Below are 22,283 nucleotides of genomic sequence, written 5' to 3'. Positions count from 1 at the left end.
TTGCACAGATCATTTCAGGCTCCTCAGTCTGGGTTGTAGTAAAACACTATCAAAGCAAATACTCTGGCAAAATATTTGAGCTTTCACAGCTTGACATGTGCATCTTGAACTGCTTAAGCAGTATGATTATCTTCTCTTTTTTTTTTTATCTCCAGAATTGAACAGACCATAAAGAGTATACAAAAACGCATATTATGCACCAGTGATTAAATGTTCTTACAACATTAATATTTATCAAGGGGTATTTCATAGCTAGAAAGTAGGTAACTATATTTTATTTCCTAAGAGAACATTTCCTATAGACTTCCTTCATCTCCCAGCTACACAGCAAACATCTCTAAAGTGCACTTCCCAAGTGTAGTTAGAGAATAGGAAGGAATGTAAAGTTTTTAAAAACAGCCCTTATTAACTTTTCCTTCCATTGATTCTACTGTAAACTCTAAAAAGCCTTTTTAAAAAGCAAATTCTCATACACTCAGCAGGTGAAATGTTCCCACAAAATAAAAGTAAACAAAATAAAAGCCACCCCAAACAATGAAAAATCAGCAATCAGATTACAATCTTTTCTCTTGACTACTCATATCCTAGTATATTCTTTACTGTTTTATTGCACATTTATTAAAACGGTTGTCCTAAATATTTAAAACAAAATAGTTTCTTTATCTGTGCTAACACATTCTTGTGCACCCTTAATAACTAGAGTAACTTTCAACAACACGTATATATTAGAAAAAAACAATGGAATCAAAACCAAATAGATACTTTGTGTTGTAGATGCTCAAAGGCTTCTAGTGTAATTTTGCTGAGACAAAAAGACTTGAATTTTGGAAGCTCTTTGCTCCCATTCCTTATGTAAAGCTGCTGGTTATGTGACAGCAGGAGAAACTCAAAACGTAATTCACAATGAATGCCAATCCTTTACCTCCAATATGAAGGCTTCCCAACTACTCAACTTGCTGAGCATAACTGGTTTTACACATCATATCTAAAAAAGGCTGCTCCTGTTCAACTGACCAGTGAGAAAGGACTGGACTTCTTCAAAACGGGCATTGGAGCAACAGTTTGTTATATATTTCTTTATATAAACACTTTTTAACTGTCCAATCCCACTTTATAAGGAGAGCACTTGTTTGTTCAACTAAAAGGAACCCCCTTCATGCTCCTTTTGGGTTTGCTCAGTCAACTGGTTTGTGCAACAGTGGCAGAGGCACACTGGAATTGTGTACCCATTCATTGTGATTACACAGACAGAAGCAAATGTATGTTGTCTGCTAAGGGAGATGGGGAGGGGAAAGGAGATGAATGGTTCTCATGGGTAAGAGGACAGTTAGGTTTGTTTTTTGTTTTTTTTTTATTTTTCTTTTTTTTTGTATTTTGTTTTGTTGTTCTTTTTTTGTTTTTTTTTTGTTTGTTTGTTTGTTTGTTTGTTTTTGCTATGTCATGGAATCATAGCAGTCATTCCTCTAATAGAAAGTGACAGGACATAAAAGACAGAACTATCAGATGAACACACACAATGACTAGAAATATATCGACAGAGAAAAGACTTAATTTAGCTTTGAGAAACCGTCCCAAAAATAAAATCCTGTATTAACAAGTGCAAAAAACAAACAAAAAAGAAACTCCAAACATTAAAACACAGTGTATAAAATGGTGTGAGAAATTTAAGTCACCATACAGCCTTTTAGTCAATAAAAAGCTGTGTTCATGTGTCCTTGTTGTTTGAGTAGTGGCCCAATCTTTTCATTTTACCCAAAAGGTCATTCAGGAAGAGATCTGAGGGTAAAGCACTCAGTATTTGTTATACTAGACTGTAGTCCTTTGGGCCTGCTGTGTTTCTATCATATAAGGTGAATCCTTTCTTTTATTCCTCATTGGTTGAATTATCTTCCAAAGTTGTAATGCCTCCAAAGCCCAGTCCTGTTGAGTTCTGTGCTGCTGAGACTGTAAGTACTGTATGTAAGAGAATTAATACAAGAACACACAGTTTAAGTCTGCTGTTACACAGTCTTGATGCTGATGAAACTGTGAGTGATGTCCTGTGACACATTGTTGAGCCACTTGTTTTTATAGTCCCTTTGGATTGATGATCTGATAATAGTCCCCATCTGACATCACAGCATTCTGGTTCTGCATTGGTTGGATAGTTTTCATAGAGCCCTGTAGGATAAACACAAGCAAAAATTAACATCCTGCAGAATAAGATTTGCAGATGTTGGCAGCTCAAAGGAAATGAACGTTTTTAGGCTAAGTTATTCAGTCCAGATCTCTGGGTTAGCTTGAGGCCCTCAAAATACTTGCCATTTTTGCACAATAAGAATTACTGAGTTCAGTGCATTTGGCATAATAAGAATTGCTGAATCCAGTTAGACATTCAGTCTAACAGGAAGGAAAAACATGAAGTAGCATCAAAAGAACATTCAATAGAAGTATGAACCTGAGTGTGATTGTGGACAGATATGGAGTTACAAAACAGTTATTGAGTTCCTTCATCAACAAAATTGATATTTAAACTCCTTCCCTATTTTAGATGAACCAAATAACAAGTAACCAAAATGGACATTTTCACAAAATTTGCAAAGATCTTCTTGAAATTATTCCTCAGTCTGTGAGCACACACTCATAATATCACTGTCCATGAGAAGTCTGACATTAAAGACCAAACCAATTGTTGTTAAACCAATACAGATCCAACAATTTCATAGGAAAACTTTCCGAATGCAGCTGTTCAGAGTTCACCTGTTTACCCTATTTTAACTAAGTTTCTCTGGCTGAGATGTTCTCTTCTGTATATTCCAGAGGTGAGAACAATCTTTCCTTCCCATATAATAATTAGGTCTCTTGATATTTCTTACTGTACAGCTAGGTCATTTCTGCCCTTGGAACTTTATTAAATTATTCAATCTGATCCAGTTAGGTATTTTGGAATATTTAAAGGAATTCCATCTTTTCCAAAGAAACAATCATCATTTTGGAAATTATCAACGCTGTCTGCATTAGTATATGTGACAGTAATATAAACAGAGTGTTCTGTTTACTTCTCATATATCTTCTTTAAATATAAATTAAAAGAACGTAATTTAGCATGCTTAATTAAAGGTCAAACACAAGAATGCCCAACTTAATGAACAAATATCTTTCCTCCATTTAAACTGATGCTGGAATAAATTTTGTAGTAAATATTTGCTCTATGATAGATCTAGGTTTTAGTAGAAAATTACCTATCTGTGTGGAAATATTAGGGTCAGGATTTTGAGAGAAACTACATGATGGATATGATTTTTGAATTGACTTTGCTTTGAGGAAGAGGAATTAAATTTTTTCTAAATCTTGGCAATCATACTAATTTCAAAAAGCAATGCCTACAATTTAGGCATACCATTCTTAGGTCCAGGAATCACACTACTTGCACTTTGTGAATACCTTGTAAAGGAAACCAGCACACTTTAAAATAAGGTAAAACTGAACTCTTTCATTCCTATTTCCATAATATTGATCTGCAATTAAAATAAAAGTGCTTTGAGTATACCGAGTATATTAAAATACAGATTAAACATAGACTGGCAGTTTTTACATATCTGAATACTTCTCACAACAGTCTATTATTTTATACATGAGTCCAAAAAAAGTTTCATTTCTTTTTGAATTCAACCAAGTTTTTAGAGATTCAGAAATGAGAACAGCTTGTCTGATTTCCTGTAAAGTCAGGGTTTTACTCTATAGGAAATCATGCCATTTTTAGTTATGCAGTCAGACACTTAACGCTAGGTACCAACACTTGCAAATGATTTATTCTCTCTCAGATCATTGCTAAATGTGTTTCATATTTTTTAAGAAATTCTATTGCATTTTGGGACTTGTCATCAATTGTTTTTTGCAAATACCATAAAGCAGTCTTACTGCTAACTTCTTATTTTCTGAGACCCATCTCTTGGTGTTTGCGTGTTTGTAAGTGTGAGTGTATTTTTTTTGCATCATAACATACAGGAAATACCACCCAAAGTAGGTAATTATGCAATCTGTTTTGTGACTGCAGTAGCTCAAACTATTAAGTGGTAATTGAAGAGACACAGAAAATGGTTAATGCTTTGATCCTATAGAGGCTTGTTTACTGTTCCAACTATATTTCCTGCCTTTATCGTTATACAATAACCCAGACTTCCTTTGAAACCAAAGTCTTTATATACAAGTTAACAATCAAAATGTATTTAAATTGTTCATATACACTTAATGAATTATGAATAAATTTAATGCAACTCCATAGTCAAAGTTTCATTGAGCTTGTTCCTTACTGCAAAATTAAATTTCCTCAGTACTTCATTTCAGCAATTGAATTTAGACTCTGAATTTACAGTTACATATTTAATAATTAATTAACTACAGAGCCACTCTTCATATGACAGTTGCACAACAGTTAGTAATTTAGTCATAACTTTTTCACTGAAATAATAAAACTTCACTATTGTGCTTCACTGCCATACTTTTTTTGTAGCTATAACTATCATTTTTGGCCTCCTGGAGCTAATCAGTCAGCCTATTGTATGAAAGGGTTACAAATACGTGACTTTATCAGAGGTCCTGGAAAGCTGGATATATTAGTCTTGGAAAATGGAGGTGGGGGGGAAAAAAATGTTCTATTCAAACTTTCTATACTGGCACAGAGTTTGGGGCAAGGAAAAGAAAGGATACCTTTATCAAGCCAACCACCAACATTTACCTTTTCTCCTTCTGTTCTTCAGTTCAGCTTTCAGACGTCATTATTCTGTACTGCTTGGATGTTGATAATTATATTTCTGAGACTGACTACTGTTCCTGACTGGAATACTACTTTGCTTTTCACATATTTTACTTAAACTTCTCATTACATCAGCTCTGGATACCCCTTCTCCATTTTTTTCCCAACCCTCTCCTGTATTTCACCAGACAGGATTTTAATCCATATCAAGGATCTTGGATCTTGATCTTAATCAAGGATCTAGAATTTGCAAAGATTCACTGCAATATCAAACCACTCTGCAGGCAGATATGCCTGACTCATGAAGGTCATGTAAAAGCAATCTCTTTGCTGTAAGCAGATACTTTTTGCACATGCAGGTAACATTTTGATCAACAGCACAGCAGCCATATCTGTAGGGAGTGTGTGTTGCTACTGCTGATAAAAGAATTAAGGCTACTCATTTGACTGAGATTATGTTAATGGAGACATGACTGCAAATAAATTTCATGTATCCTACTCAGCTGAATCATACTGAAAGAAAAAGGTGTGACAGCATGAGCATCAGGTTTGGAGGAAAAGCAACAAACCACAAATATATTCTTATAAAGGAATGAAAATTGTAAGGGGTGTCATGCATGGTCTGCTGACCAGCTAGATCACCAGCTAACTCAGACAGTGCTGCAGTTTCTGTCTGCATTTCTTTTGCATAGACACCAGCGTGCAAAAGGGGTTGTTGCATTTGTAGGTCTCACCCCAGTGCAGTCAGGATGTTAGTCATGCATGTAGCTGGATCTGTCAGTTGATCTGGATTTGACCATTTCTTGGTTTCTTTGGTACAGAAGGAACCGTGGAGCCATAGTAATCTGCATCTTCCATTCACCATCAAAGGAAACCGGTATGGTTGATATATTGGTTGCTGCTATTTGAGTGATAAATATTTCAGAAAGCCAAAACAGTAAAAGAGATTTTTGGTTTTTGTTTTTGTCTCATTTTCTTTCTGTATAACTCTAAACTAAAGTCCTTTTTACATAGATTTCTGATTTATTTTGAGACATATACCAGGCTGCTTTGCTTGAAGAAAAGAACATGAAGAGGAAGAAGAATCCAGGTAAGTGGATTCTTCTTTTAGTGTACCAGAAGTTTTGAGTGCTCCATTTTGTTATGAAGCACAAAGTAAATAATGTCTGCCAAGAATAATCCATCCAGAAGTGACACCATTGTTTCACAGAATGCCAACATACTGTATGACATTTCTCTTTCTGAGGAATTATTTCTGAGAGTTCAATATTAGCATTTTCTAACTACAGAAGGCAAGGAAACACATTATATGTTACATGACTAGATTTCACTGCTTGTTTAAATCTGATCTGGAAGCCAGCTCTCTGATCTTATCCAGATGGTCCTCTCAATTTCTAAATTGCTGTGTCTGTGACACATTATGATGCTTCTGTTTAGACAAATATTTTATATTCTTCATATTATAAAAAAGCAATAAAATGAAACATAGAAGAAGGTGTAAAGATAAATAAGTTATCCTTTAGTCAAACAGTTTATTCTTAAACTGGTGAAGAATGCTGTTTAGCTTTTTTAAAAAGTTGATTTGCATTTCAGACTCTATTCCTATTACAAGTGTGTTGGAGGAGATTTGGGTTGCTGTGTTTTAATTTTATTTTATCACTATATGTTGGAGACTATTTCAGGCAGCTGCCTCTGGATCATTTTCTTGTGTGTATGTGCACCCATTCAAGAAAAAATCACTATGTTTCTTCACCATATCTACATTGTTTTCCTAAAATATGTACAGGGCCAGTTTTCCCCTGCTTGTGTAAACCAGTGTTATCCCTGTAAAACCAGCTAAGCTGCTGCAAGACAGAAAAAGAAGTAGCTGACTCTCAAGGTTACACAGTGGGCTTTTTTAGCTTTATGCTATGTTGAGATACAGGAGAAGGGTCAGATAGTTTGCTTCTAGCAAGCATTTAGCTTTCTCCACCTCCCTCCAGTTTTGATTCTATGGCTGTTGATGAAAGGGCATGATGGGAAAGGAAAAGGTCATATGTATATAAACATTGTGTTGCCTTAGAAAGTTTAGGGACATCAATAGGTTAATTGCCTTGGTTATCTTTAACGAAGAAGAATGGGTTTGCAGCTAATAAAGCAGTTATGCCATGGGACTTCATTCAAGGGAAGGCCCCAACATTCAAGTTTCTAGAAGAAGACTGAATTAAAAAACATGAATTATTTAGTTGACAGATTCTATCGCAAAGCCATGTCAAATTTTCCTTGTAAGCAGATCCATAGCTAGTAACGATTTAAACCATGCTCGTCAAACATAAATGGGATTTGTCCTGCTGTCTGTTAGCTTAATGCTCTGATATTTTAGGACCTATTAAGAGGTGTAGGAAAGAGGCAAATGACACATCATTATGAGTTATTTTTAGAGTAAGGATTTGTATCGAGTATATATATTTTTTGGAGTTTGTAAAGAACAAAAAGATTGAATTCAGAGGTTATCTCTTCTTGAATTGTTCTACAAAGAAAGGATAGGTAGCGAGGCAAGCCATATATCACAATTTCTCAAGGAAATTGCTTTTCAGATTTTACTGAAATCAGAAAGACTCTTTTGGAGCAAACATTTCATAGCTATACCTGCTGGTGAAACATAGACACACATCCTCCCCTTGAGAGGTAGCTGTAATTTAAAGAATTCTTCACAATACCTTTGTTGAGCTTTGTTAGTCAGCTAACCCCTTCTACAGATTGGTGAGAATTAGATCTGTGTAATAATTCTCACTACACTCTTAGAAATATTATTGTGTGCTATCAAACGCCACTGACAGTTTTATTTGCGATGAATACTCTTCGTCACAGAAAAAGAGGAGGAGTTTCTGAAGAAGTGCTACTTTGCACAGATCAGTTAAACATATGTTACTTACATTTGGGAAAAAAAAAATGTATGGAAGAGTATTCACACCACACCTTCCAAGCAACTGAGATGTTATTCAGAACACACGAAATTAGGAGTCTAAATCAGCATGTAGCCAATGGAAAGATCTGAGTGATTCAAAGCACCTGAATTGCCTGTTTTCCCACCTCCTCTCTTCCCTTACTTTCCTCTTCTAAATTAAACAGTATCAGAGGTCTGCTCAGCACAGGAAAGAAGAAGACAGAGAAATATGGTTCCCCTCTTGGTGGCAGCAGTCCTATTCTGATGATACTGGTCCAAGGAAATTCCTGAGGGTGCCATGCTGGTGTTGGACAAAGCTAATGTAACACATCATTTTGATACCGCTATTCACCATATTCCCCTCTTGTCCTTGACAAAGGAACTCAAGTGCTCAATTAAATTCCCTAAAATCTATTGGAGGGGTAGAGAATGTGAGGACAAGACTGGGATTTGCCGCCTGATATCTGCTGCTGGTTGGTGGCCCCAGTATACCACAAAGCACAAAGAGGCCAAAAATCTTGTTCAAGGCAAAGAAAACCTTTAGCAATTCAGTTAGCTCTAATTCTGAATTCTAACATGGTCCCGACTTGGCATTCAGATAGCAATTTTGAGGGTTCTCCCAGCAGTCAGGATTGGCTGTGTTGGTATTAACAAGTAGTTTTGTGCAAGAGGAGAAAATATGTAGAACAAAGCAGTTGGAGCTGATGCATTTTCAGGGGCTTTACCTCAATCTTTCTCTGGTCTGATCCTGTGGACCAAATGCTCATTAGTGGTTGGAGTGTGTTAGATGTAATCCTGCAGCACATCTTCCAGTTTAGTTTCATCCAGAGGGAACCCAGTTTGTACCCCCCAAGACCTCTCCTCAGTGCAAGACAAACAGCAGGGAATATGAACAGGAGATTTGCTTCAAAAGTGCACTCCTGATCTAAGCTAGAATGCTAATGTAGATACAGCTTTTGTGTCGGTGGCCATGGCATATCCCAGCTACTCAGGGAAGAGCCAAGTACGCAGGGGAGAAGTGATCGCTTCTCCCCTCTCTCTGGTCTTCTCTACTGCTCATTGGATGGTGACTGAGCTTTCACGTTTTCTGGGCTGAACAAACTGCAGGCCTGAGAGGAGGATTTCGGCAGTGGTGGAAGCATTTATGGTCTCTGCATCCCCTCTTGTCTCTGCTGGGAGATGGCAGCAAGACAGGCAGAAGCAGATCATGGGCTGGACCAGTCCACAGACCAGCTGCTGGACCACATTGCTCTGAGAGGCATGAAAAAAGCACGAATTGTGAAGTATTAGTAGCCTCTTCTCAGAGCTCTGTGCATAGGCAGCCATCCATTTTTCAACTCTCTTTTCACACTCCAAGAGCATGTGAAAGAAATTTTTCACATATACCATACACTTTGAGGAAAAAAAAGGAAAAGGTGACTAATCAAAAGAAGACAGTCCCACTGGTATTCACACTGTTTTCATGGAAGTCTCCAGTCAAAAACTTTTCCTGGAACTTTGCATGGGACACACTCATTGTATTCTGGAGTGTGTGTGTGTGTGTGTGTGTGTATGCCTAAATAGTATTATTATCCCCCTTAAATAAGGCTCTGTTTTGAACAGGCAATTCTAGACATCTGAGCTCAAAGAAATGTTAGATGGCACTGCTGGAAACTAATCATATGGGTATAAACTCCAAAGGTCTAAACTGATAGCAAACATTCAATTTTAATGAATATGAAAAACAGTGTGTTCCAGAACAGTGCCTGATAGAAAAACCCAGACACTTCTTTCTTTCTATTTCCTAGAAGGAAGGGGGGGAAAAAAAAGCTTTTCTTTTTCTAGCTAACCATATGTTCCCCATAATCAGAACTACACTGTGTTTCTGATTGTTTTGATTAATGACCCAGGTACTTCTTTTGCACCAGTTCTCCCAGATCCTCACATGCATTTCTTCGAAAGACAAGTTCCAGCGATACAGAACTAGTATCTATTCCCACTCTTCCCACTATGTGCTTTCATTGGAGGTATACAAGTAAGGCTTTCTCAGACTAGAGTACTTATCTGTTATACCAATCCTATGGGAGTTCAAGAAGTCATTATTAATTCATATTCTAAACTAAAACCTCCATGTTTCTTAAAATCCTGCTGGATTTGATTTAATGGTGTCAAAGGACTGGAAAAGAACAAGTATACCACTGCCATATGTGATTCTTAGCAACAATTGTGTCTGCAACCTGTCACCTGTAGTGACTCTCCATATAACCTTATTTCCCCTTTTAAGCATTTTAAAATACATCCATTTAGGAATTCTAAGATCACAGTGGTGCTTAAGTTGCTTGGGGAGGAAAAATCGGCATTCTTATGCTCTTTTCTTATTACATGGACCTTCCAAGGAAGAATAAAACTGCTGTTATCATTCATTTTTAAGGCCTCCAGTACTTTTTTTTACAGCCTCCAGCCTCCAGAAAATCCTGTCCTAAAAGAAAAAAAAAGTATGTGGGTTTCCTGTCATAGTTTCCTACTATTTTTAAGCTGGTCTGATATTTATTCGTTTCACAGTGAGATAAATAATATTTTCAAAGAAGGAAAGTGACCCAGTTTATTTTTGTCAATGCTGATTTGTCCCTCTGTTTCCACTAGGTGTCTCTGCCCTGCTACTACAAATCAGTCTGCGGCTATAAAGGGAAGGTAAAAATTCGGTATCGCAACAGCAGCCTAACCTCTTATTTAGCTGCAATTGGAAAACAGCATGTAACATTTATATTTACATCCTGTGCTCTGTGCTGTATTCAACATCAAGTAAAAACAGCTATAACCAATACACCTTTTCATCTTGCTTGCTTTCCACAATGCACCGAAACGTTTTATAGGAACCAATCCTCTGTCTTTCCATTAACCTAAATCTCTACTGGACCTTAGAGGAAATAGTCTGTTACCATGGAGAGGAGGAAGAGAAGTCCTGATTATAAAATTGTTGCTTCTAAGATGTTATTGTTGAAAAAAAGGATCCTTAAATTCCTGAAATTTAACAGAGAAAAATCATCTCATAAGCAGGAGTCCTTTCTCTCCAGACAATATTTTATAATTAACAGTAATCCTTAGCCAGCCAGCAAGTCTTTCATTTGTTTCATAGTGGGAAAAAAAATCTCACTCTAGCACAACCTAACTCAATTCCTGCTGATCTCTCTAAAAATGTAAGTCAAAATTTTGAAAAAGAACAGGAGGAATCTGCTCTCTGTGGGATATTAGCACAGTCAGGAGGAAAAGAGATGCTCAGGCCTGATTTAAATGAGTGAGGATTTGTGGCAAAATACAGTTCATAAGGAATCCCTAAACACAAAATTTACTCCTGCTTTATTTCCGGTAGTGGAACTCAAGAGCCAGCTTCACAGTGAACTTCAGTCAAATGGGGACACCAGACAACCAGTTATACATCTAAACCCCAAACAGAAATACCTTCAATCTGACTCTCTTTTTTTTGCTAATAAGTTTCATGCAGCTCAGCAGCAGCAGGATCAACAACTAGAAATTCCCAGAACAGGTCTGCTAGTCAGGAATTCACAGAAAGTACAGCAGGAGAAAAGATCCCTCAAGATGTGGGAGACCTGCTTTCAGGAATTTTTCTGCAAGAGAAATCCAACTTAACTGTCAGGTCACAAGCTATGCTGAGTTAGAGTATTTCCAGACTGTTCGTGTTAGGCACACTCGAGTTTGCATGAAATAATTCTGTTTTCATTAAGCTGCAGAAAAGTTTAATTCTTTAGTTTCACAGAAAGTATTGGCCTGAGTTCTCACTGTTCTGTGGCAGGAAGTGTTTTTACACTGTGTTACTGATTAACAAGATGGTGGCTATGGGTCTGTATCCTGGCAAAAGTTTGAATTGCGACCTCATATCTCTCCTCAGCAATTTTTCTTGCACACAACTGCCTAGTGTTGCTGCCTCCTATGGATCTGTGGGTAAGTACTCTTTCCCACTGATGCTGGGGTGCCTGGCTCAAGCAGACAAAAAAAATCCAGCTGCCATGCATTAGTGCACTGCCGAGTCTAAGAATGAGTTTCAGATCGCCCTAATTTTAAATGCCTGCAATAAACCTTAGTGACTAAAGCCAGCTACAGACAAAAATGCGTAGACAGTACAGTCAGCAGGGTCTAGAGAGCCAGTCAGCTGATAGTTGTAGATGCCTACTTAGGATGAACTAAATAGCTCTCAGCTCTGCTGGCTGTATATACTGTGTCTTCATTGACTGTAGCAGGAGCTTAGTCACAGAGTTTATATGTAGACACTTACACTACTAATATCTTCAATAAAATGAATTTAATCCTTCCATAAATCTCCTTTTCATTCTGAACTTAGCAGTATGACTGTCAGGAATTTGAATCTTTGAAAAGTCATTTTGTATGTTTTAGGAATGAATATGGGCTTGGAGATGCACTAGAAGATGAAATGAAGGAGTGGATATGCATTTCTTAAGAGATGTTCTGGAATAATTGCTAAAACGTTTTTGTTTATTGGATTTTTATTCTTTGTCCTTGTGTATGTGTGCAAGTGTGCAGGCACATGTATGTACATGCACTTACACTCACACACACACACACTTTTATATGTATAAATGTATTAAGTAAAAATGACCTCTGTCTCTCACTTCAGCTTGTACTGTCCTATCTTAAACTAGAAAATAATCCTCATTTGTTTACTCTGTATTCATATTGGAAGGGCATTAATATTTATGAAATGCACTGAAGACAAGTGCTGAGCACTATTACAGTATTGATGACTACCAAACTAGAATTCAGCTTACATTTCATTATGCTGTCTTTTGCATATGGATGGATATTGCTGGATTTTGTGCAGTAGACTTAATCTTCAAGCAGGACCATAGTAAACAACTTGCTATTATAATCCCCCTTAATCCAAACACAGGGTATAAGGTGAAGTGAGTTGCCACAGTCGCTACACCTGCCTGGTATAGAATATTCCTGACATTTTATTGTTTACTCTATTTTTAACTAGCTGACATTGAGCAACTCACTCAGTATCAAGCTTTTCAGTACAGCCCTAATTTAAGGTGGATGATGCTTAATTTTAGATATTCAGGCCAGGCTGTCAAATGATCTAAGTGCTGAAATCTCTTTTGATTGGTTTAATGGGAATAAAGCGCCTAAACATCTTTCAGATTGTGGGATAATATTATAGGCACCAGGATCCTGCAGATGACTTTGATGTAAGCTAAAGTTTTGTGTGAATGGATATTCAGTGCTGAGCATGTAGAAGTGTGAGGTACCTGAGACCTCTCTGCTCGAGTCATTCTGGGATAATGCTTGAAACAGAACGGAAAGTAAAAGAAAATATATTACTTTATTAATCATAGTGTAGACCTATACTAGCAATACTGTTTTATTAAAAATACTCCCAGAATGTAACAAGAGTGAAGAAGAGATGAAAAGATCAGCTCTTCACAGGGGAACGCCTGATCCTTATAATTCTTCACTAATGAAAGCCCTTTCCTTCCACATTCACCATCCAAGAGCTGCTGCACAGTCTTGCAAGCTACTCCTCAGATTCTTTGTTTATCTGATAGAAGAGTATAGGTGAAGAAAGGTGAATATAGTAAAAACAGATCTTGCCTTTTTCTCTTAGCTCATGACACAGAGCTACCAGAAGCCTCCAGAAAATTACTAAGCATAAAAAATAACCAGAACAAATTTATTTTAGTAATTTTGTTTTGCAAAGTTAATGACTGGCAAGCTGTAGTGAAAATTTGCCTTACTAAATCTGGGCTCAAATTCTAGCACCTCTGAGAATCTTTACCATGAGGAAAACTTTCTGAGTCTCATAGTTAAAGTTACTAGAGTTACCCACATTCTCCTTCACATTTAAACTTATGAAAATAAGCAAGATGAGCTTTTCTGTACTATACCTGTACAGATGAAACTTGATAGTCCTCCATAGATGACATCATCGTTGTCAGGTAATATAAAGGGACACCTTGTCTGAACCTCCAAACAGTATTGCTTGCAAGGAATTCTGTTGCTGCAGTGAAACTGTGTAACTTCAAAATACTGGGAACAGAGCCAGGCTTTGTAGACAGTCTGGAAAAAGAGAAGAATCAGAAGCATAGATGGATGACAATAGCATTGTCATTATTAGAAGTACATACTATACTGCACACCTACATTAATGTTGCTTATGAAATCAAATTCTAAGAGAATATCACCTGAATAAAACAAACTTAAATTTGACTACCCTCCCACTTCAAAAATGAAAACTCCAGCCAAGCTATTTAAAATTATTGCCATTTAAAAGCAAGTCATTCAGGGTTAGACTAATGCTAGTATTTTACCTTAGTTTGTAGACAGGTACCTCTCTTGGGTGCACCTTTTCATTACATACACACACACACACACACACACACACATGCACCACATCCCTCTAGCACTGTATCTTCATAGCTAAACTATGGTCCTAAACCCATTTGGAACTGTTTGGGGGAAAAAAATAGGAATATGAGTGCAAAAAAATAATTTCAAACTGAGCTCAGGCCTGCTTTGTTCTTTATATTGTGTAAAGCTAAGCCCTCAGGTCACGATAGATGGTGCTGCTTCTCTTCAAATAAAGCTCTCTCCAGTCCACAGCATTTAAACACCCATTAGGGTGCCTGAACACCAACAGCTGTAGACTAGGGGATAAATCTATAGCAGTGAGGGACAACATTTACATTTGGGGACAAAATGGAATGCATTAAAGTTGTTGTCATCTGCCACTGTGTAACTATGGCAGCAAAAGCTGTGATTATTACTACTACTATCATCATCATCATCATCTAAACAAAGAACAAAATAAACACATTGACTTTAATTTCTTTAACCAGTTCTCTTTTGAGCAGCACTATTCTCATAAGAGTTAAACTGAGTCTTTGAAACACAGAAATGCTTCACATGTGGGATCATACAAAAGTAGATTGGACACCAGGCAACCAAGGTGATGATATGCTTATATGACTAAGTACAAGGGCAACTTGCTTTCCCGTTTTTATTTTCCACTTATCTGTTCTGAAGTACGTTATTTACTGGCTAGATAGTTGCTGTCTAGGTTATTATATAATAAGAATTTCCGTTCTGCATTCATTCAGAAATATATGAAAAGCTTAGTAACTACATTTATCACAAGCTGAAAAGCAGTATAGTTAGCTGATTATTTTCCTTCTTTCTATACTTGTTTTTAATAAAGAAAAGAATATTTTTTTACTTATATTTATAAATTTTATAATTTATATTTATAAATTTTTTAGCACTGAAAGTTCAAAAACTGATACCTGAAAAGAGTAATTTAGCAAAGGGTTTGGTACAATTTCATCACATTTCAGCTTGTCAGTTGTATTTTTTTTTAGTGTTAGTGTTTAGTGGTTTTAGTGGTTTTTTTTTAGTGTTAGTAAAAGTTTAAGCTGTATAATTAATTCTGGTGTAGTAGTTCCAGAATCACAAAACTTTTACTTTAGCTTGTTTGCAGTGGCAGCAGGTACGGGTGATGTTGCCAGGTGATAAAGTGAACCCATTATCACTAATCTATGGTTTATGATTACCTCTTTATAGCAGCTTTTACCTATCGCACGCTGTAGAACAAGAACGTTTTCATTACAAATTCAGTTTTAATTGCTTACACAGGGTTCTTATCTGCAATAAATGATTAATGAGACAGAAGATTAGGCGATGTGTGTACTTTTTGTTCTTAAATAAACTACATCTAAGCAGCAATTGGTTTTCCTAGTGTTGACTGTTTACCCCACCATATTTTAATGGTTCAATTCCTCTATTGACATTTGCAATAATGAAAGAAGTAAAGTAATTGTTCTGCGATTTTTAATTAGTCAGCGAGCATAATCTACTGGTTGGAGGCAGGAACTCTGGCTCTGATATAGCAGATAAATCTTCACAAATGTTTCTTTCTGATCTCTAACACTCTAGACCCATATAATACGGACCCACATTTATTTATAAAATAGGATCAGCCTAAGAGTAATAAGATAGTTTATGAATCATATTTAAAAATTTACATCAGCTTATAGGCAGTGTATTGAACAGCACCTAATACTAGGTAACAAGATAACAGATAAACCCATGTGTCTATATAAGCAGGAAATTAATGTTTATTCAAGAACAGAAGTAAATAGCCTGATCATAGGCTTCCGTGAGCATTTTTATGTATCCACTCCCAGTTCATACACATCATCTTCCCGCTCTGGTCTTTTCACAAGCTCTCAGGCTTTGACTGAAAATTGCATTTGAGCTATTGTCCCTATGTTTAAAGATTGCATGAGTATATCTCCTTCTGAGATCTGATTCTCAGATAAGCACATCCTACTCTGTATCCTCTTTATTGTAACTTCTCTCTTTCTTGCCTGCAATTTCTGTCAAGATTTTTAATATGCTGGTCCCATTTTGGGAAGCTATACTTTTTTTTGCCTGTCAGACTACAGAAAAACTGAGAAGATTTTCAGTGTTCTGCCTGGATATGCAGTTATGTCATAACCCATTCTGGGGTGAGATACTGATACGTATCAGCCTTTCTACTCCCATACTCTGGCTTCTTCAAAATAACCTTAGGTTTGTGGGCCAAATTACATCTGCAGAATGCTACAGTAGCTCCAAGAAGTAGTAGGTGAGGCCCTAGAGGTGTGCACCAAAGCAACCTAGATCAGCATTACTGGTATTCAGCCCTTCCCACAGTGGTCCTCCTTTTTTTCAGGGCTTCCAAAGGATTGACGTGAAAGCCTCTGAGTAGCTGAAGGAGTGAATGGGGTAGAAAAGTGCCAAACTAACACCTGGGTACTTAGATTTCAGCTGGCGTGGAATTTAAAGTCACATCTGTATAAGGAAGAAAAATAGGGTCAGAGCACTGGTCAGTGATCCCCTACACCACTGAGTTGTTAGCTCACTGCCTCCACAGTTTTGGCCTGTACTAACTAGCACAGTCCTAAGGAGTGCTCAACCATTGTTTGGGAAAAGTCATGTTCCAGGGACTGCTCCCAGTAAGTAGTTTTGATACAGCCACACTTTTTTTGGAGGAAAGGGAGAAAATGTAAATGTCTGCAGATGAACTGTTCTGGACTGGCTGGCCTCTTGGCCAGAGAGCAGTCCCTGTCCACTTTTACTGGTAGAGACATGATCTAACTGCCTACTTTCACAGCGAAGAACCGGAGTAATCTTTCCTATCTTGGTCAGGCATCTTAGATGTTCTAGGCACCAAAAGTTTTACACAAAACAAGGTTTTACATACCTAAAGATGTGCTACCCAACAGAAAGTACTTGAGCTGATTTATTATTTCTGTATACCACTCACTACTCAGTACCCTTTGCCCATGACTGACCAAACTGATTAAGCAGATCCAGAGCTCCAAAATCTCTTTTGGGGATCTTAGAATCAATGGTAGTGGAAGGAGGCTTCTTTAGCTGAAATATTAGAAGCCAGTGATTTGGAACTGCAATTTACTGTAATTTTCCTCATTTTCCTAATAGCAAAGCAGATATTTTATGCCCTTTGATCAGCTAGTATTCCTTCTTATACACTGGATAGTACAGTTTTTGATTGGTTAGGAATTCTGCCCTATCTACCAGTAAATACCAAATGCTGATCTTCAGAATCTTGAAACATGTACATTATGATAAGGGTTGCAACCATCAATGATAATGCATGTTGACTTGTATGATATGAGTATGGTATGCATTTTGCAACTATGCTTTAATAAAAAAAAAATTTTCATTTTTTTTAAAGGACATCAATGGCTAAATACAAGGATTAATAGTCATAGTAAATGTTCCTCTTAATACTTATTTTATATAAAACAGTTTAAAGTATTAGTTGCATTTTATTATTAATATTTTCCCATATCATTTTCAGTGTGTCATCTGAAATTGTCAAATGAATATTGCTCATCTGGATGGGGAAAATATTGCATATATTAAATCAGCATGTTCATGTCTAGTAAATGCTGCAATGTTGTTATCTTACTGAAGCACAAAATATACTGTACATGACCATTGTGAGGTTTTTCATTCTCTTTCCTTCTACTCTTTCTCTAATTAAAATTGCTTTTTATTTAACATAGTCCTTATTTAACATCTGTTCTGAATTGCACAATATCAATTACTGTGTTGAACGGATCCCTAGAAATCTGTGAAAAATAAGAGGGAGATTCCACATTTTCCTCAAAAAAACTGAAGAAAGGACATTTTTTAAAATAAAATAGTCCTGCCCTTTTTTTTTCCATGTCAATACTTCATACTTGCAACCTAGCAACCTAGCAAACAATACATCCTAGATTCAAGCAGCAACAAAATATTCTCGTTCTTTCTTACATAGTTTTATGGCATGTTGAGACAGATAAATAACTCTCATTTCTGGAATAATGGAGAAACTCACTCTCACCAAAGCAGTGGAGCCTAACTGACATTTATGGGAAGTCTTTACAGTGGCTTCAGCAAATTATGGGTCACTGATAAAAGATATAGAAGATCTTGTTTGAGGACATTGGTTAGGACAACAAAATGTTTGTCTTCCCCTGTTGGCACAACCTTTATCAAAATATGGCCTTTGTTCTTCAGCAGGTGTTGTTGCTCCAAATCAAAAAAGTTAAAAAAAAAAGAATACCTCTCCCCTCCAAACCCTAAAACGATATCAGCTTCTTTAACTTATCAGCTGCCTGTCATGCAACAGTGGTCACATTTAGGCATCAACAGATTGTGTTTGTGCCTGCATGTTCATTTGGAAAAAGGCTGTTCTGTCTTATGTAGTAAAGTCCAGGAAAAAGTTCCAAACTGAGTGAGGTGACTCACGACTAAACTCTAAGTCCTGTCCCTCTTCTCTAAAATCAACTGTAGCTTAAAAGATAGTATTACAAAGTATAGTTGATATGTGATGCTTTGAACAATAAAATTCATAAAACATAGAAACCAATGAAAAATTCATAAAGGCACATTTTTAAGCATTATTTTCTGGTGTCTCCCATATATTTCCTGTTTTCTATTTTAAGATGATATACATTCACTCAGATTATAAGTGACATTATGATACTGTTTTCTGGCTGCTTCTTTCATTCTGTTCCCTGATCTTGTATTGGGCTTTTTCCAAATTTAGTTAGACAAAAGACAAAGAGGGGGTACGGGGTGGAAAGACCACGTGTCAGAGAGCCAGAGGCAGAGAAAATCCTCCAGATTTCACATTAAGTAATGGTCTCTAGCACCAAATTCTTGCTCCTTCAAAATACGCACGGTCTCAAAATTCAAGTCAATAAAACATATGTTTTGGATTACATTCCACGGAAAGCAAAGAGGGGCTGTAGAAAGCCTCTTTCTCAGGGTTTTAACTTTACGATATCCTCAATTAAAAAGAAAAAAAAAAGGCAAACAAACAAACTCCCTACATGAACTGGACTAAACTGGGGCATAATACTGGGAAAGATATATAACCTATAGGGAAAATATAAGAATATGCAACAGCGAAAGGTTTTTCAAGAAACAAGAAGAAATATTTAGTGATTTTCGCACTAACTCAAAACCTCAGAAGACAAAAGCATCATTTTTATTAATAGATATTTTATGAATTTAAGTCAAGTCACCAAAAAGCCTACCAAAAGAAAAGAAATACCAACACACACAGCTTCTGGATTTCTTAAATTTATAATTTCTGTTGCATATTATGATCTTGTATGTATGTTGCATACATTTGCATGTATTAGATGAATATAATAATGTGCATACAAAAAAAAAAATGGAATTGTTTCCAGCTGTTTTGGGAGATGTTGAAAACCTTTGAATAATTATCGATCAATTGCTAATCAGAAACCTGGCAAACCAATCTCACAGGATGCAAAAACCTCCATGTTTTACTGTTTTTATTTTTATTCTTTTTTGCAAGGAAGAAATATTCAGGGAGAGAAGTGAGATAGCTGGATTATTGATGCCTTAGGGCAGGCACTTGCATATAGTAAATAAATGTGTTTAGCTAAATATCTTATCTTTGATTTATCCATTTAGTGGAGGAATAAGATTGCCATCAACAGAACTGTAAGCACTCCACACTTGAAACAGGGATACTATCCTTGCTTTTAGATACGACATGATGAAGAAATGATAGTATCACAGAAAAATACAGTCAGCTTTCATATACAAAAACACAGCTGTAACATTGCAGAAGTGTTTAGTGGCCTTAGTAATTTTGCTCACCTAAATAAATTAAACCTACACTACCTCGTGCCTATAGGGAAATAATGAAAAATGCACTTTTCAAAAAGTGCACAGGTCAATGATAGCTTTATATATCTGTATTTATATGCATGGATGCCTAGCCAGAATGATCAAAATCAAAATGTTATTGCTTTTGTAAATAATGAATAATATCATGATACAGATGTATTATTAATTAAGCAGACTAATTAATTCACTGTTTGGAATTCATTCTATTTCTACGTTACAAGTTCCAAGCCAAAGTCTGGAAGCAGAAAAAAATATTTTTTGACTTCAGTGAACAATCACCCATCACAAATAACTAGTTTCAGCAAGTCAAGAAAAGAACACTTCACAAACAAATCAGACACTGAAATGCATTTGCTTGTCAAATCATTACAGATAATAAATGGATTTAGGCTAAAGAAGAAAAAAAGGAAGGTTGCTTGTGGAGAATTTTGAAAAAAATAAAAGAACACAGCATGTTCTTTTTCTTTCAGGAAATCAGGAAGAACACTTATTTTTGTCTCTATGCAGGGAAGATCAGTCCAGATATTGCCTCCATCACGTGCGAGATTAGACTGTGTCTCAGAGTTTTTCTTTCTGGTCTTGAAAGGCCATCAGGCAGAGCTATTAGCTAAACTGGCTGCATGATTTGCCTGGAGAGGAGCCAGCAGTTGTTCTCTGCAGTGTGTGCAGGACAGCCAGGTGGAAGACTGTGTTGGCTGGTCGTAGCCCTGGACGTAGCATTAAAAGACTTGCAACTGGCTGCACAGCGACCTAAAGCTCATTTTAATCATATTACCAGTATTTACTAAGACTGCAAAAATGATGAGAAGTTAAAATTATATTTACTATGCATATATGCCCACAGTCTTTCTCTCTCACCCTCTCACTCTTGCTCACTCATACATGCACAACATACAGGATTCTAAATAGCCTAATTTCTGTCAAAACAGATTGAGTATGGAGCCTGAATCATCTGAATCACACTGCATGAGATGTGTCAGTAGAGCAGAGAGGAAAAGCTCAATCAGTTTCATTCTCTATTGCTGCCAATTCTTCAGAGTTTTCAAGACATGAATTCAGCGCTCTTCTCCTGCCCCTTCCCCCTTCAATCCTGACCTCTGTTATCAATCATCCCATTTCTAAGTGAATGGTGTGACATTTCAAGGAAAGGAAGTATTTATTTAGCTATTCTCCATGAAATTTACCTCTGCTTTTTTCTGACTGAACAAAAATCTGATGTTAGCCGCTGCATTGTCAAAATAATAAAACAAAAGGGAACCTAGAAATCATTAAAGAGTTCTTTCTTACTGTGTAGATGTGGAGGACGTTTAGAAGGAAGGAACGTAGGAAGAGAGAAGTCAGAACAGAAATCGTCTTCAAAGCAGAAAATTTTCTCAATCAAAACAAGTTTGACTGCTTTACACTGAACTTTCACCATATTCATTCTTCAGTACAAAGCTGAAGTCTTCAGAGAGCAACTCTAAAATTTCACATAATGGTTGAAAAGGAAGAGGCTTCTCATGAATGAACTTCAGAGGCATTCTGTTCATTGACATTTTCAAACACGTCAGGTAATTATATTTTATTGTGATAAAGGCATTAATAATATTGCCTTGAGACAGTATAATATGATTCCAGTTGAGCTACTACCAAAACCTGTGATTGTTCTGGGCTTAATTCTGCAGTCTTTCTGCACACTGAGCAGTACCTCAGGCTGTGACTGACTAATCCATCAATTTTTCCAAGAATATTCATGAAATAACATACTACATGAGTTGAGCTTTTCTAGCAGAACTGGACCCAGAAACAGCATTCATTTTTAAAACATTATTTTTGCACTGCAAAATAGCGATGTGGCCTTTCAAGAATTTACTGTATTGTCTCAGTGGTCCTTAGCCCATGTTGACTGATTGACAACAACAGCAAGTAAGCTGTGTGCTGAGAACAAAATCCTTTTTTCTCTTCCCATCAGCCTCAGTGTTAGCATATGATTTCCTATAGCCAAAACTAACCTTAAAGATTCTTTTATGCGGCATATTTCATGTACGCAATGGGTGATGCCTGCTTTACATGTTTAAAGCCTGCCTGATTCATAGAGCTATGAATATATGAACTATCTAAAGACATTATACATGCATTTAAAGTTAGGGCATATGTTTAAGTCCCTCGCTTTATTTCTTTTTGAATCTGGATGAATTGTTGCCTCTGACTGTTATTCTGGGACATTACCACTATCAATAATGTTGTCTTTTCTAGAGTTTCCACTCAATCTTTATTTAAAACATTTTTAAAATACCTACTTCAGCATTTATTCTCCTTTACTACTGCTTTACCTCATTTTAGTTTGTTTCAGTATCCCATATCCTGAAAGGGTAGAGTTACCAGGTGTATTAGGAAGTTAAAAATAATAAT

At 36.5% G+C, this 22,283-nt stretch overlaps 1 protein-coding gene across 1 annotated transcript; it reads right to left on the bottom strand.

The window, feature by feature from the left end:
* Positions 1–1,864: 1,864 nt before the first annotated feature.
* On the bottom strand, positions 1,865–21,907 carry LOC112966564 (transmembrane protein FAM155A-like). Its single transcript, XM_026066808.1, has 3 exons — positions 21,884–21,907; positions 13,562–13,733; positions 1,865–2,160 (listed from the first exon to the last, which is right to left on the bottom strand). The coding sequence occupies exons 1-3, from the start codon at positions 21,905–21,907 to the stop codon at positions 1,865–1,867; spliced, it is 492 nt and encodes a 163-aa protein (XP_025922593.1).
* Between the last annotated feature and the right edge of the window lie 376 nt (positions 21,908–22,283).

The sequence above is a fragment of the Apteryx rowi genome, unplaced genomic scaffold (assembly GCF_003343035.1).
Source record: "Apteryx rowi isolate R43461 unplaced genomic scaffold, aptRow1 scaffold_249, whole genome shotgun sequence".
Lineage (NCBI taxonomy): Eukaryota > Metazoa > Chordata > Aves > Apterygiformes > Apterygidae > Apteryx > Apteryx rowi.
The sequence above is the reverse complement of the archived record's forward strand: the minus strand, read 5'-3'. Positions and strand labels throughout refer to the sequence as shown.